This window comes from Canis lupus, chromosome 17, assembly GCF_003254725.2.
Source record: "Canis lupus dingo isolate Sandy chromosome 17, ASM325472v2, whole genome shotgun sequence".
Lineage (NCBI taxonomy): Eukaryota > Metazoa > Chordata > Mammalia > Carnivora > Canidae > Canis > Canis lupus.
In genome coordinates, this window is record NC_064259.1 from 57,635,993 (window position 1) to 57,648,952 (window position 12,960).

Genomic DNA, 12,960 nt, shown 5'->3' on the forward strand with positions numbered 1-12,960 from the left:
GCCTACTAGAAATGCAGGTGCTACTATGACCTGTGGAATATGTAGATCCTCCAGATGCCCCTGCCCGTATACCTGTTGTGTTGCTGTAGCCTGTAAGGAGGGAGTGAGGAAATTCCAGCTGATGCCTGGTAAACAGATGGGTCTAGTCAGGGTAATCCCTTCCAGAGGACTGCAGTCACTATTCAGTCCAACAATGACACTATCTGGATGGAAATTGGAACAAAGTACAGTAGCCAGTGGTCTGAACTCAGATCTTGGCTGGTGATCCATCATTCATAAGTTTGGCCTTTACTCCCTTGTTAACTCTTTGCACTGATAATTGGCCTGTTCTAAAGGGATGGAACCTATGGCTTGGACATTGGGAAGCCAAGGGTTAGATGATCGTGAATGAGCCCCTGTGGGGATTAGAATATGTAGAAAGACAGTTTGGTCCACCTATAAGAGCCTGAGGTATAACTCACTATTTTCTAGATCCCTGCTTATAAAGCACTGACATCCCCTGGCAATCAGGAAGCTGATACCCTAGTTTATACTGCCCTTGAACTATAGTGACTCAAGTTAATGCAGTAACAGCATGTCTTGTATGTTCTAAACAAAACCAAACACATCTACCAAGGAATTTGGAGCTACCCATCAGCGTTCTCAATCAGGGAGAGATTGTCAAATTGATTATACTGCCTCCCTCCCTCGGAGTAAAAGTTATACGTATGCCCTGGTTTGTGCAGACACTGCATCTGGCCTAACCCAAGCTTTCCCTGTTGGTGTGTAAACCAGGCTGCTACTGTTAGTGGATTATAGAAGTTGAGTACCATGTATGGATACCCTCATTAGTAAGACATGATGGGTGGGGGTGTGTGGGGGTCCCATTTCAAAGGTCATGATGTGCAAGACTGGGCAAAAGTCATGATGGCAAATGGAGATTCCAGCTCCCCTAGAACCCCCAAGCAGCAGTTGGTAGAAAGGAAAAGGGATATTATAGGAAGAGATGAAATTACTACCATTTAAAAACATTTTGGCCAAGTAGACTAAAGTACTGTCTCAGACTTTAACATGTTTGCATGATCAACCAGTAAGTCCTATTACCCCATATGCCAGACTGGCCCCAGTGCCGTGGCCCTGCTAAGGCACTCAATACTGTAAAGGTATGGAGGTTGCAGAACCCAGACATTGCCCCAGTGCTCACCAAGGATCAGCATGCTGTGCTGTTGAGAACACCAAACTCTGAGAAAGGCATTATCTACTGAAATTTGCAGTGAGAAATTCTGCTGGGATAGGTGAGTTACTTTGTACTCCTGGGTAAGGAGGAACTACTCAATTTCCACTGGGATCCCACTGCCCTACTACAAGCTAGATCTGTTGAAAAGAGGGGGAGAAGATGGGGATTTCTGGTCTGGCATATCCCACCCCTATCCCAACTCACATCTGAGAGTGCTGCCTCCCCTGGCCAACATGGTTGGTATATGTGACCTGGTCAAATTCCTAAAACTGTAGCCACACTAACATCTAAAGATCAGGCCTTGCCATTCTTGTAGCAGAGAAACACCTCCCCATACAAGTTCCTACTAAATATCTCTTTGACCTTAAACTCTGAGGCTCCTTTGGTATCCAGTTACAGGATAGGCACCTGATGGAATTCCTTTCTACAGTGGGTTCATTCCTATGTCCAACAAAGAAATCAATCCAACTGATAGCTATGTGGGCAGCTGCCCCTCTCTAGTTCTTCGGGATTGCCATGGTGAGTATCACTCCTCCAAGAAAGAAACTGAAAGGCCCTAAAGCAGTCCATTAAGGAAGAATAAGCTAGGATTAGCATTCTTGGTTCATCTGATAATACTAATACTCTCCAGATATACTAAAATACTAATCCAGAAACCTGGCCTGTGGCACAGACTATCAATAACCCTGGGCATGGATCTTCTTTTTCTGTCAACCAAACTACACAGGTAGCCCATTAGCCCGCTAACTGGGAGGGTCCTAGAAATGCCATCATTGAGTCAGATCTGGGATGGCTTTAGGGACATGTGAACACCCAGGCATCCCTATGTTGGGAAGAAAAAGTCATTCTAAACAGGATCAACAAAACTGCACCAGGAATATAAGATGGATATCACTGGAACTATGTAGTCAGTCACTCTGTCATACTAAAGTACAATGACTGGTTTGGCACTAACTGGTCATACCACCCAGGTATTTATTAGGTAGCTCCCAAAGGGGTCTAGTGATTGTGTGGGACAAATTTTTGGCCATGGCTCCTACCTAGATGGTTGAACTATTGCGCCCTGGGTTTTCCCTTTGCATAGGAGAGAATTCCCCCCATCCATGGTAACAATATTTGCCAATTTCCCTCACCTCAAGGCTTGATGGGCATGCTGTGTCTTTCACTGACATGGATTATTTGGCTGCTGTCATTGTTTCCTCCATTGGCTCGGTGGATGTTATAGCACATATTTAAGCCCTTAGTAAATTCACCCAGCAAGCATTAAATGATAACCAATAAAACTGGTCCTTACTGAATAATGAAATATCTCTAGTGAGAAAAGTTGTCCTCCAAAACAGAATGGCTTTGGGCACTATTTTTGCCTCAAAAGGAGGCACCTATGCCATTATCCAAACAGAACACTATGCATTCATACCTGAGGAATCTGCTAATATGTCACCTTTACTAAATTACATGAGAACATCTGTGAATACCCTGAGTGATCCAACCCCCAGCTGGCGAACTTAATAAATCAGTGGTTGGGAGCATGGGGTTCTTGGTGGAAAAACATTGTTTGGGGAATCATTACCTTCATCTTTGTTTTCTTTTGCATGTGCCTACCCTATTGCTGTGGTATCCGACTACCACACAGACAGACAGACACCAAATGGGCCACCTCCATGATAGCAAAACCCCTTGCTTACTTCTCAGGGGACACTGCAGAAAAGGGGGTTGTGTGACATTGTAAAAGCTGGTCAGGAGAGGTGACATGATGGGGGAAGGTCATCAAGAGGATGTGACCACAGGTTAACCCAAGAGCTTGATCCTCAGAGACTTCTTGGAATGTACATTCTACTTGCCTTACTAGTGGGGTGGTGGGGAGACCATGTGGATGGTGCTGATTGAACCCAGTTACAGCCTGTAATATAAAAGTTTTTAAAATGGCAGGTGTGGAGATCTACTTGCCTTGCAGTTGCCCACAACAAGCCTCACATGTAAGTTCCTTTGTTTATTTAAACCTGCCACCTCATGGTTTGTGTGATGGGCACTGAGGAGGGGACTTGATGGGATGAGCACTGGGTGTTATACTATTATATGTTGGCAAATCAAACTTCAATAAAAAAATAAATAAGATAAACCTGCCACCTATCAACCTGGAGTGGCTGCCTCTTTTCTGGGTCTCTCTCTGCCCTTCACGAAGGGGATCACTTCCAAATTACACCTGGGATGCTCCTGAGGTTTCAGACTAACTCTCCTGCTGGGCATGTAGTAGCAGTGAGGGTTCCAAGTATTAAAGAACCAGGAGACTTACCTGGAACCTCCAGAGCCCTCCAATGTCATCAGTCCTTTCAAAGCAGACTGGCTCCAAGCCTTCCTCTAGGCAGCACTTGATAGAGGAGAGCCCGCTAGCACCTCCTCCAATCACAGCAATTCTTTTCTTGGTCATGGTCTCCAGATATCTTCACCAGGCTGGATCAATGTAATCTGTCAAAAAAAAAAAATGACAAAAGACAGAAAGCATATATCAGCTAACACATGTCAGGAAAGAAAGACCTTGACCATGGCATCCTCCAGATAAATGCCGTGACAAGTGCTTTGGGAGAAGTCAGATTCTGGGGTCCCCCTAACCATAGGGAATTGCTATGCAAGGGATATGGGAGCCCTGCGTCTGAGAGACCAGGAGCTCGAGAGCCCTGCTGTGGTGGCTGCACTGCCTTTCCCGCAGCACCTGGCCGATCCTTCAGCTGCCATCCAGAGGCTAATCTGCACTTTTGGCTCTTGTTGAGGAAATATAAAGCAACAAAGTGTAAACAGCAACAGCCAATGGCAGGGAGCTGTTCCTCTCCACCTCCTTTCAGCCAAAGCCCTGCCACTCAGCGGCACCCCTTCCCTCCCCCAGCGAGACTATTACCTGAGCCAAACCTGCTTTGGGCAGAAAAGAATCCTACAACCTCTGTTTTTGGGTCGCAGTTGCCCGGATGCTCAGCTACCCTCTCTAGAGACAGAGCGACCCTGTGTTTTGGTCCCTCCCCGCTCCAGAGTATGCACTTTGAACTTCCTGCTATCTGCCTTAAAGTGACAAACTCCTCCTGGTGAACGGAGAAACTAGCAACAGACTCAAAGCAAGTCGTGCTCTAAAAGCTTAAACGAAGAACATCTACCTTTCAGAAGATGTGTTAAAACAGATCCCAGTGCCCTCATCTCCGTCTCCACCCCACTCTCACCTCACAGATTGGCTCTTTGGTTCCAGGCTGCTGGCTGCTGGTAGGAATTTACTTAAAACACTGGTGCTCTAAGCTGGCTGCTGGGGTTCAGGGAATTTCTACTTAGAGGAGCTTATAGTTTAGCAGAGAAGACCAAACACAAACAGATACTTTCAATAAAATAGAAATAGATTTTATTTTTAAGATTTTATTTATTTATTCATGAGAGACACAGAGAGAGAGGCAGAGACATAGGCAAAGGGAGAAACAGGCTCCCTGGGGGAACTCTGTCCCAGGACCCTGAGATCCTAACCTGAAGGCAGACGCTCAACCAGTGAGCCATCCAGACATTCCTAGAAATACTTTTTAAAAGTGCTTTCTCAGGGCACCTAGGTGGCTCAGGTGGTTGAGGGTGGGCTCTCCATTTGGTTCAGGTCATGATCTCAGGGTCCTGAGATTCAGCCCCACCTAGAGTTCCTGCTTAGGGAGTCTGCTTCTCTCCCTCTGCCCCTCCCTTGGGTGCTCTCCCTCTCTTTCTCAAATAAATTAATGATTTTTTTTGAAGTGCTTTCTCTCACACAGTCAAATAAGTAATTAAAAACATAAAATATCCACTTTTAAAATAGAATTTAATTTTTTTCAAATATAAAATCATGCAGAATAGGCCAGTGTAATGGATGTAAGCTATCACACACCGAGTCAAAATTAGGGTTTATCCAACCCAGGAGTCTGTTTTGACAGATGTGAGGGGTTTTTTGAGAGATTTGTGGATGCCCACTATTTTTTTAACCTTCTTCCTACTCCCTCAGTCAACTTGGGTCAAGATGGTATGATGTCAGTAACATCAGCCCTGGGTTTTGACCTGCTGGGCTCACCCCCAAAGTATCCTTCATGGACCAGTAATTATCATTTCTCAAGGGCTCACTTGTATGGTTCAAAGAACCTGGTGGGAATGAACCCATATAATTTCTTAGCAATCCCATAAGGCAAGTACTATCATCACCTCCATTTTCCCAGTAAGTGGAAAGGCAAGGATGCAACCCAGGCAGTTTAACTTATAAATGAGTTATTTGTAAATCAGGATAATTTTGAATGCACTCCAGATGCCTAGATATAGGAAAACAGGTGAATACTTTTATAGACTGAATATTAATCTCTCCCTTACTGAATCAATATCACAATTTCAGAACAATGCACGAATAACTTTTAAAACCTAATGTTTTATTTTATTTTTTTAAAAGATTTATTTATTTATTTATGATAGGCATAGAGAGAAAGAGAGGCAGAGATTCAGGAGGAGGGAGAAGCAGGCTCCATGTCGGGAGCCTGATGCAGGACTCATCCCGGGACTCCAGGATCGTGCCCTGGGCCAAAGGCAGGCGCCAAACCGCTGAGCCACCCAGGGATCCCCAAAACCTAATGTTTTATTTTATTTTTTTTTTAATTTTTTTATGATAGTTACAGAGAGAGAGAGAGGCAGAGACACAGGCAGAGGGAGAAGCAGGCTCCATGCACCGGGAGCCCGATGTGGGATTCGATCCCGGGTCTCCAGGATCGCGCCCTGGGCCAAAGGCAGGCGCCAAACCGCTGCACCACCCAGGGATCCCAAACCTAATGTTTTAAAATGTAATTTTAGGTGGCTCCGGCAGAAGGTCCACGCGGAAGGGGCTGCGCGGCCGGGAGCACAGGGCGCTGGGACACAGCCCAGGATCCGGCCTCCCCCCGGGGACAGGCAGAGGCCGGGAGGGCCCAGGACAGCAAGGACGCTCCTGCCCGGAGCTGAGCAGATCAGCAGCCCCGCCACCGGAGCATCCAGGCCCTGCAGACAGAGAGCTTGGTAGTTACTGCGGGAGCTGAATCCAGGGCTGGGGAGCTGGCCGCCACCACTGTTGTAGTTCCTCCTGGGGCCTCACAAGATAAACAAACCCCACTGAGCTTCACAGTGGCCTCACTGGATAAACAGGTTAAACATCTCTAATGGTTAAACCATTAGCCAGCCTTATTAAAAAGAAGAGAGAGAAGACTCAAATTAATAAAATCATGGATGAGAAAAGAGAGATCACTAGCAACACCAAGGAAATACAAACGATTTTAAAAACATATGAGCAGCTTTACGCCAATAAATTAGGCAATCTAGAAGAAATGGACACATTTCTGGAAAGCCACAAACTACCAAAACTGGAACTGGAAGAAATAGAAAACCTGAACAGGCCAATAACCAGGGAGGAAATTGAAGCAGTCATCAAAAACCTCCCAAGACACAAAAGTCCAGGGCCAGATGGCTTCCCTGGGGAATTCTATCAAACGTTTAAAGAAGAAACCATACCTATTCTACTAAAGCTGTGCTGAAAGATACAAAGGGACGGAATACTTCCAAACTCGCTTTATGAGGCCAGCATCACCTTAATTCCAAAAAAAGACAAGACCCCACCAAAAAGGAGAATTACACACCAATATCCCTGATGAACACGGATGCAAAAATTCTCAACAAGATACTAGCCAATAGGATACAACAGTACATTAAGAAGATTATTCACCATGACCAAGTAGGATTTATCCTTGGGATGCAAGGCTAGTTCAACACTCGTAAAACGATCAACGTGATTCATCATATCAGCAAGAGAAAAAGCAAGAACCATATGATCCTCTCAATAGATGCAGAGAAAGCATTTGACAAAATACAGCATCCATTCCTGATCAAAACTCTTCAGAGTGTAGGGATAGAGGGAACATTCTACAACATCTTAAAAGCCATCTACGAAAAGCCCACAGCAAATATCATTCTCAATGGGGAAGCACTGGGAGCCTTTCCCCTAAGATCAGGAACAAGACAGGGATGTCCACTCTTACCACTGCTATTCAACATTGTACTGGAAGTCCTAGCCTCAGCAATCAGACAACAAAAAGAAATAAAAGGCTTTCAAATTGGCAAAGAAGAAGTCAAACTCTCCCTCTTCATAGATGACATGATACTCTACATAGAAAATCCAAAAGATTCCACCCCAAGATCGCTAGAACTCATACAGCAATTTGGCAGTGTGGCAAAGTACAAAATCTATGCCCAGAAGTCAGTGGCATTTCTATACACCAACAATGACACTGAGGAAAGAGAAATTAAGGAGTCAATCCCATTTACAATTGCACCCAAAAGCATAAGATACCTAGGAATAAACCTATCCAAAGAGGTAAAGGATCTATACCCTAAAAACTATAGAACACTTCTGAAAGGAATTGAGGAAGACACAAAGAGATGGAAAAATATTCCATGCTCGTGGTTTGGAAGAATTAATATTTGAAAATGTCAATGTTACCCAGGGCAATTTACACGTTTAATGCAATCCCTATCAAAATACCATGGACTTTCTTCAGAGAGTTAGAACAAATTATTTTAAGATTTGTGTGGCATCAGAAAAGACCCCAAATAGGGGAATATTAAAAAAGAAAACCATAGCTGGGAGCATCACAATGCCAGATTTCAGGTTGTACTACAAAGCTGTGATCACCAAGACAGTGTGGTACTGGCACAAAAACAGACACATAGATCAATGGAACAGAATAGAGAATCCAGAAGTGGACCCTGAACTTTATGGTCAACTAATATTCGACAAAGGAGGAAAGACTATCCACTGGAAAAAAGTCTCTTCAATAAATGGTGCTGGGAAAATTGGACATCCACATGCAGAAGAATGCAACTAGACCACTCTCTTTCACCATACACAAAGATAAACTCAAAATGGATGAAAGATCTAAATGTGAGACAAGATTCCATCAAAATCCTGGAGGAGAACACAGGCAACACCCTTTTTGAACTGGCCACAGTAACTTCTTGCAAGATACATCCACGAAGGCAAAAGAAACAAAAGCAAAAATGAACTATTGGGACTTCATCAAGATAAGAAGCTTTTGCACAGCAAAGGATACAGTCAACAAAACTCAAAGACAACCTACAGAATGGGAGAAGATATTTGCAAATGACATATCAGATAAAGGGCTAGTTTCCAAGATCTATAAAGAACTTCTTAAACTCAACACCAAAGAAACAAACAATCCAATCATGAAATGGGCAAAAGACATGAACAGAAATCTCACAGAGGAAGACATAGACATGGCCAACATGCATATGAGAAAATGCTCTGCATCACTTGCCATCAGGGAAATACAAATCAAAACCACAATGCGATACCACCTCACACCAGTGAGAATGGGGAAAATTAACAAGGCAGGAAACAACAAATGTTGGAGAGGATGCGGATAGTCTTTCTTTATTGAGATATAATTGACATATATTAGTTTTAGATATACAGCATAGTGATTCAATGATTATATTGGGAAATGACCACAATAAGTCTAGTTTACATCCAGTAGTTTTGCTTGTTCTTGAACTTCATTTAAATAGAATTATATAGTAGGGGCACCTGGGTACCTCAGTCAGTTGGGCATCCAACTTTTGGTCTTGACTCAAGTCTTGATCTCACGGTCTTGAGTTCAAGCCCTGAGTTGGGCTCTGTGCTAGGCATGGAGTCTATTTAAAAATAAAAGAATAAATAATAGAATTATACAGTATGTATGCTTTGTGCTTGGAATCATTATACAACTTAATGTTTTTAAGATTTACCCAAGTGGTTTTCATGTATCAGTAGTTTGCTCTTTTTTTCCCCTATGAATATACAATTTGTTTATTATTGCTTCTATTATGAACATTTGGATTAATTCACTTTTTGGTGTCATGAAGAAGGCCTTTCATTCTTGTACAAGTCTGTGTGTGTGTGTGTGTGTGTGTGTGTGTGTGTGTGTGAGGGAACATATCACTCTCATTTTACTAGTGTGCCTGAGTGGAATTGCTGGGTCATATGTTTAATTCTATTTGAAAATGCAGAAGTTTTCAGAAGTTTTATACAGCTACTAGCAACATAAGGAAGTTCCAGTAGTTACATAGTTTCTCAATCCTTGGTACTGTTAACCATTTGTGTGGGTGTGTGATATTACATGGGGTTTTAAGTTTGAATTTCCCTGATGACTAATGATGTTGAAATTCTTTCTATTTAATTTCTTGGTCATTTGTGTATCTTTTTTTTTTTTTTTTGCAAAGCATTTGTGAAAATCTTTTGCTCATTTTTAAAAGCTGGGTTGTATTATTATTGAGTTAAGAGTTCTTTGTGTAATCTGCTTACAGATACTTTTGCAGAACTATGCATTTCAAATATTTTCTCCCAGTCTCTGACATAACTTTTCACTTTCTTAATTGTGTCTTTTGATGAGAAGTTTTAAATTTTGATGAAATCTATTTAACAGTTTTTCTTTTATGGTTAGTACTTTTTGCTACCATTTAAGAAATCTTCGTGTATCCTAAGCTCCTATAGCTCCTTGTGTTTCCAGCTAGATGATTTTTAAATTTAGATCTATGATCCATTTTAAATTAATATGAATGGAATAAGTGTAAGGGTCATGGTGAATTTCTTTCTATCTGAATATTGGGTTCTTCCAGCAGCATTTATTTTAAGACTTTTCTTCCTCCTTGAATGGCACTGGTGTCTTTGTATGCGGCATATTGGTCATATACATGTGAACCTATATTTGGACTCTGTTCTGTTACATTGATCTATTTATTTATCCTTCTATCCTTATAACTTAACCCCATTGATCTATTTGTTTATACTTTTACCTATACCATATTGTATTAATTATTTACCCTCTTCTAAAATTTTATATATATATATATTACATTGAATACGTAGACCAACCTAGGGAGAACAGACATCCTAACAATTGAATATTCTAATCTGTAAAATAGACTATCTTTCCTTTTATTAGGTCTTTGATTTCTCTCTGTGTTGTTTCATAAATTTCACTGTGGAATCTTGCACATTTTATTTAGTCTTATGTATTTTATTTTTAAAATCCTATTGTAAATGGAATTATTTTTACATTTTCTTTTTTTTTAAAGATTTTATTTACTTATTCATGAGAGACACAGAGAGAGGCAGAGACATAGGCAGAGGGAGAAGCAGACTCCCTCTGGGAAGTCCGACACAGGACTCCATCCCAGGACCCCAGGATCCCTGGGATCACGACCTGAGCCAAAGGCAGATGCTCAACCACTGAGTTATCCAGGTGCCTCTTGTTTTTACATTTTCATCTTCCATTTGTTTGTTGCAAGTATGAAGAAATACAATTTGTATATTGACTTTGTATTACATAGCCTTGCTAAACTCACTTATTACTTCCAGGAGTTTATAGGTTCCTTGGATAGTCTATGTATACAATCAAGTCATTTATGAATAATGGGTTACTGTTTTTTTTTCAAATTTATTATTTTTAAATTTTTTTCTCTCCTCATTGCATTGGTTAGGATCTCTATTATGGTACTGAATAGAAGTGGTGATGATAGAAATATTCACTATCTTATCATTAAGTGTGATGTGATTTGTATGCTTTAGGCAAATTATCTTATCAAATTGAGGAAGTTTCTATTCTTAGCTAAGAATTTTTATTATGAATGGGGCTGAATTTTATAAAATACTTTTTCCGTATCTACTTACATGATCCTATTGTTAAAATTATATTGATTTTTTACTTTTATTTTTTAAGAAGAGTTTGAGAGAGATAGAATGAGTAGGGGGAGAGGCAAAAGAAGAAGTAGATTCCCTGCTGAGCAGGGAGCCTGATGTGGGGCTCAATCCCAGGACTCCGAGATCATAACCTGAGCCAAAGGCAGACACTTAACCAACTGAGCCACCCAGGTGCCCTTTAAATGATTTTTTTTAATGTTAAGCAAACTATGTCTTTCTAGAATAAACTCCCATAACCATGATGTGTGTAATTCTTATATAACATTGTATTTGATTTGTTAAAATTTCACTTAGATGGAAATTTTTTCCATCTATATTTTAAAGGGATATTGCTCTACTTTTTTTTTTCTTGTAATGTCCTTAATAGATTTTGATATCAAGGTTATGCTGGCCTGTCTGAAAGATTCTGTATAGAATCGTTGATCTTTTTTCTTTAAAGGTTTGGTAGCATTTACTAGTGTAGCCATCTGGATCGATCAGGTGTTTCTATTGTTGGAATGTTTTAAATTATGGTTTTAATTTCATTAAAAGAGAATTATTCAAATTTTCTCTCTTCTTGTGCCAGTTTCTGTAAGTAGTGTTTTTCTAGAAAGTTGCCTATTTCATATAGGTTGTCAAATGTGTTAACATAGTTATTCGTGACATCTTTTTTTTTTTTAAGAGAGTGAGACAGAGAAAGAGAGAGAGAGAGAGAGTGCATGCATGGGAATGAAGAGGGGGAGGGGCTGAGGGATAGGGAGAGAGAATCTTAAGTAGGCTCTATGCCCAGCAATGAGCTGACACAGGACTCGATATCACAACCCTGAGATCGAGACCTGAGCCATATCAAGGTTTGGATGTTTAACTGACTGATCCACCCAGACACTCCCTTCCTATTATTCCTTTAAAATGTGTGGCATCTAGAGTGATATTACCTCTGTCATTCCTAATATTAGATATTTGTTTTTCTCATTCTTCTTTTTCCTTGATCAATTAAGTCAATTTTTAAATCTTTTCAAAGAACTGTCTTTTGGCTCCATTGACATTCTCTGTTCTATATCTCTTTTCTATTTCATTAATTTCTGATTTTATATTTATTATTTCCTTCTTTTTACTTTGCTCTTTTTTTAGCTTGTAGAGATACTTAATTTATCAAATCTCCATTTGAGAACTATTACAGCTACATCCACAAATTTTTGTATGTTGTATTTTAATAACTGTTCCTTTTAAAATATTTTCAAACTTCCACTGTAATTTCATCTTTGATGAATGGATTATGTAGAAGTGACTTAATTTTCACATGATTTTGGTTTTTCTAGATATTTTGTTATTGATTTCTAGTTTAAATTTGTTGTCATTAGAGAATGTAATTTGTATAACGTTAATCCTTTGAAAGTGATTACTAGTTTTATGGCCTAGAATGGGGCATATTGTATTCAATATTTCATATACATTTGAAAAGACTGTAACCTGTAGCTATTAAGTATGGTGTTCTGCAAGTGATATGTTAAGTTGCTTGATATTGCTATTCAAATGTTCTATATCCTCACCAATGTTTTGTCTGCTTGTTCTATTGATTATTGAGGAGACATTAAAATCTCCACATATAATTCTAAATTTGTCTTTCCCATACAATTCTGTCCATTGTTTGCTTCATAAATTTTGAAGTTATGTTGTTAGGTATGTACACATTTAGGATTATGTCTTCTTCCTATGGAATTAATCTTCTAATTATTATAAATTTCCTTCTTTTTTTCATTTCTTCCTTAAAATTTACTTTGACAGTTATTAATATAGCCACATCAATTTTTATATGGTTACTTTTTACATGGGATATATTTTCTCATTATTTTATTTCCAATTACTTAAATCAATTATATATTTTTTTCTTTTTGAATATGTTTAATTTTAGCTTTAAAAATATCATATTTAGTTTCTTTTTTAATTTAAATTTAATTAGCCAACATATAGTACATAATTAGTTTCAGATATAGTGTTCAATAATTCATCA

At 39.9% G+C, this 12,960-nt stretch overlaps 1 protein-coding gene and 1 long non-coding RNA gene across 3 annotated transcripts in view; one reads left to right on the top strand and one right to left on the bottom strand.

Moving 5' to 3' along the window:
* Window positions 1-4,263, bottom strand: part of FMO5 (flavin containing dimethylaniline monoxygenase 5) — a 32,736-nt gene extending 28,473 nt beyond the window's left edge. Inside the window, exons 1-2 of one of the 2 annotated variants that reach the window (XM_025453300.2) lie at window positions 4,110-4,263; window positions 3,510-3,682 (exon numbers count right to left, since the gene is read on the bottom strand). In XM_025453300.2, coding sequence (XP_025309085.1) covers window positions 3,510-3,644 — 135 coding nt within the window. In that variant the 5' untranslated portion in view covers window positions 3,645-3,682; window positions 4,110-4,263. Of the gene's footprint in view, window positions 1-3,509; window positions 3,683-3,926; window positions 4,068-4,109 lie in introns of those variants that run through there. The other variant, XM_025453299.2, reaches the window with a different exon arrangement.
* Window positions 4,238-12,566, top strand: LOC125752716 (uncharacterized). Its single transcript, XR_007402850.1, has 2 exons — window positions 4,238-4,462; window positions 6,038-12,566. It is a non-coding gene; the product is annotated as an uncharacterized LOC125752716 (long non-coding RNA).
* Window positions 12,567-12,960: the final 394 nt, after the last annotated feature.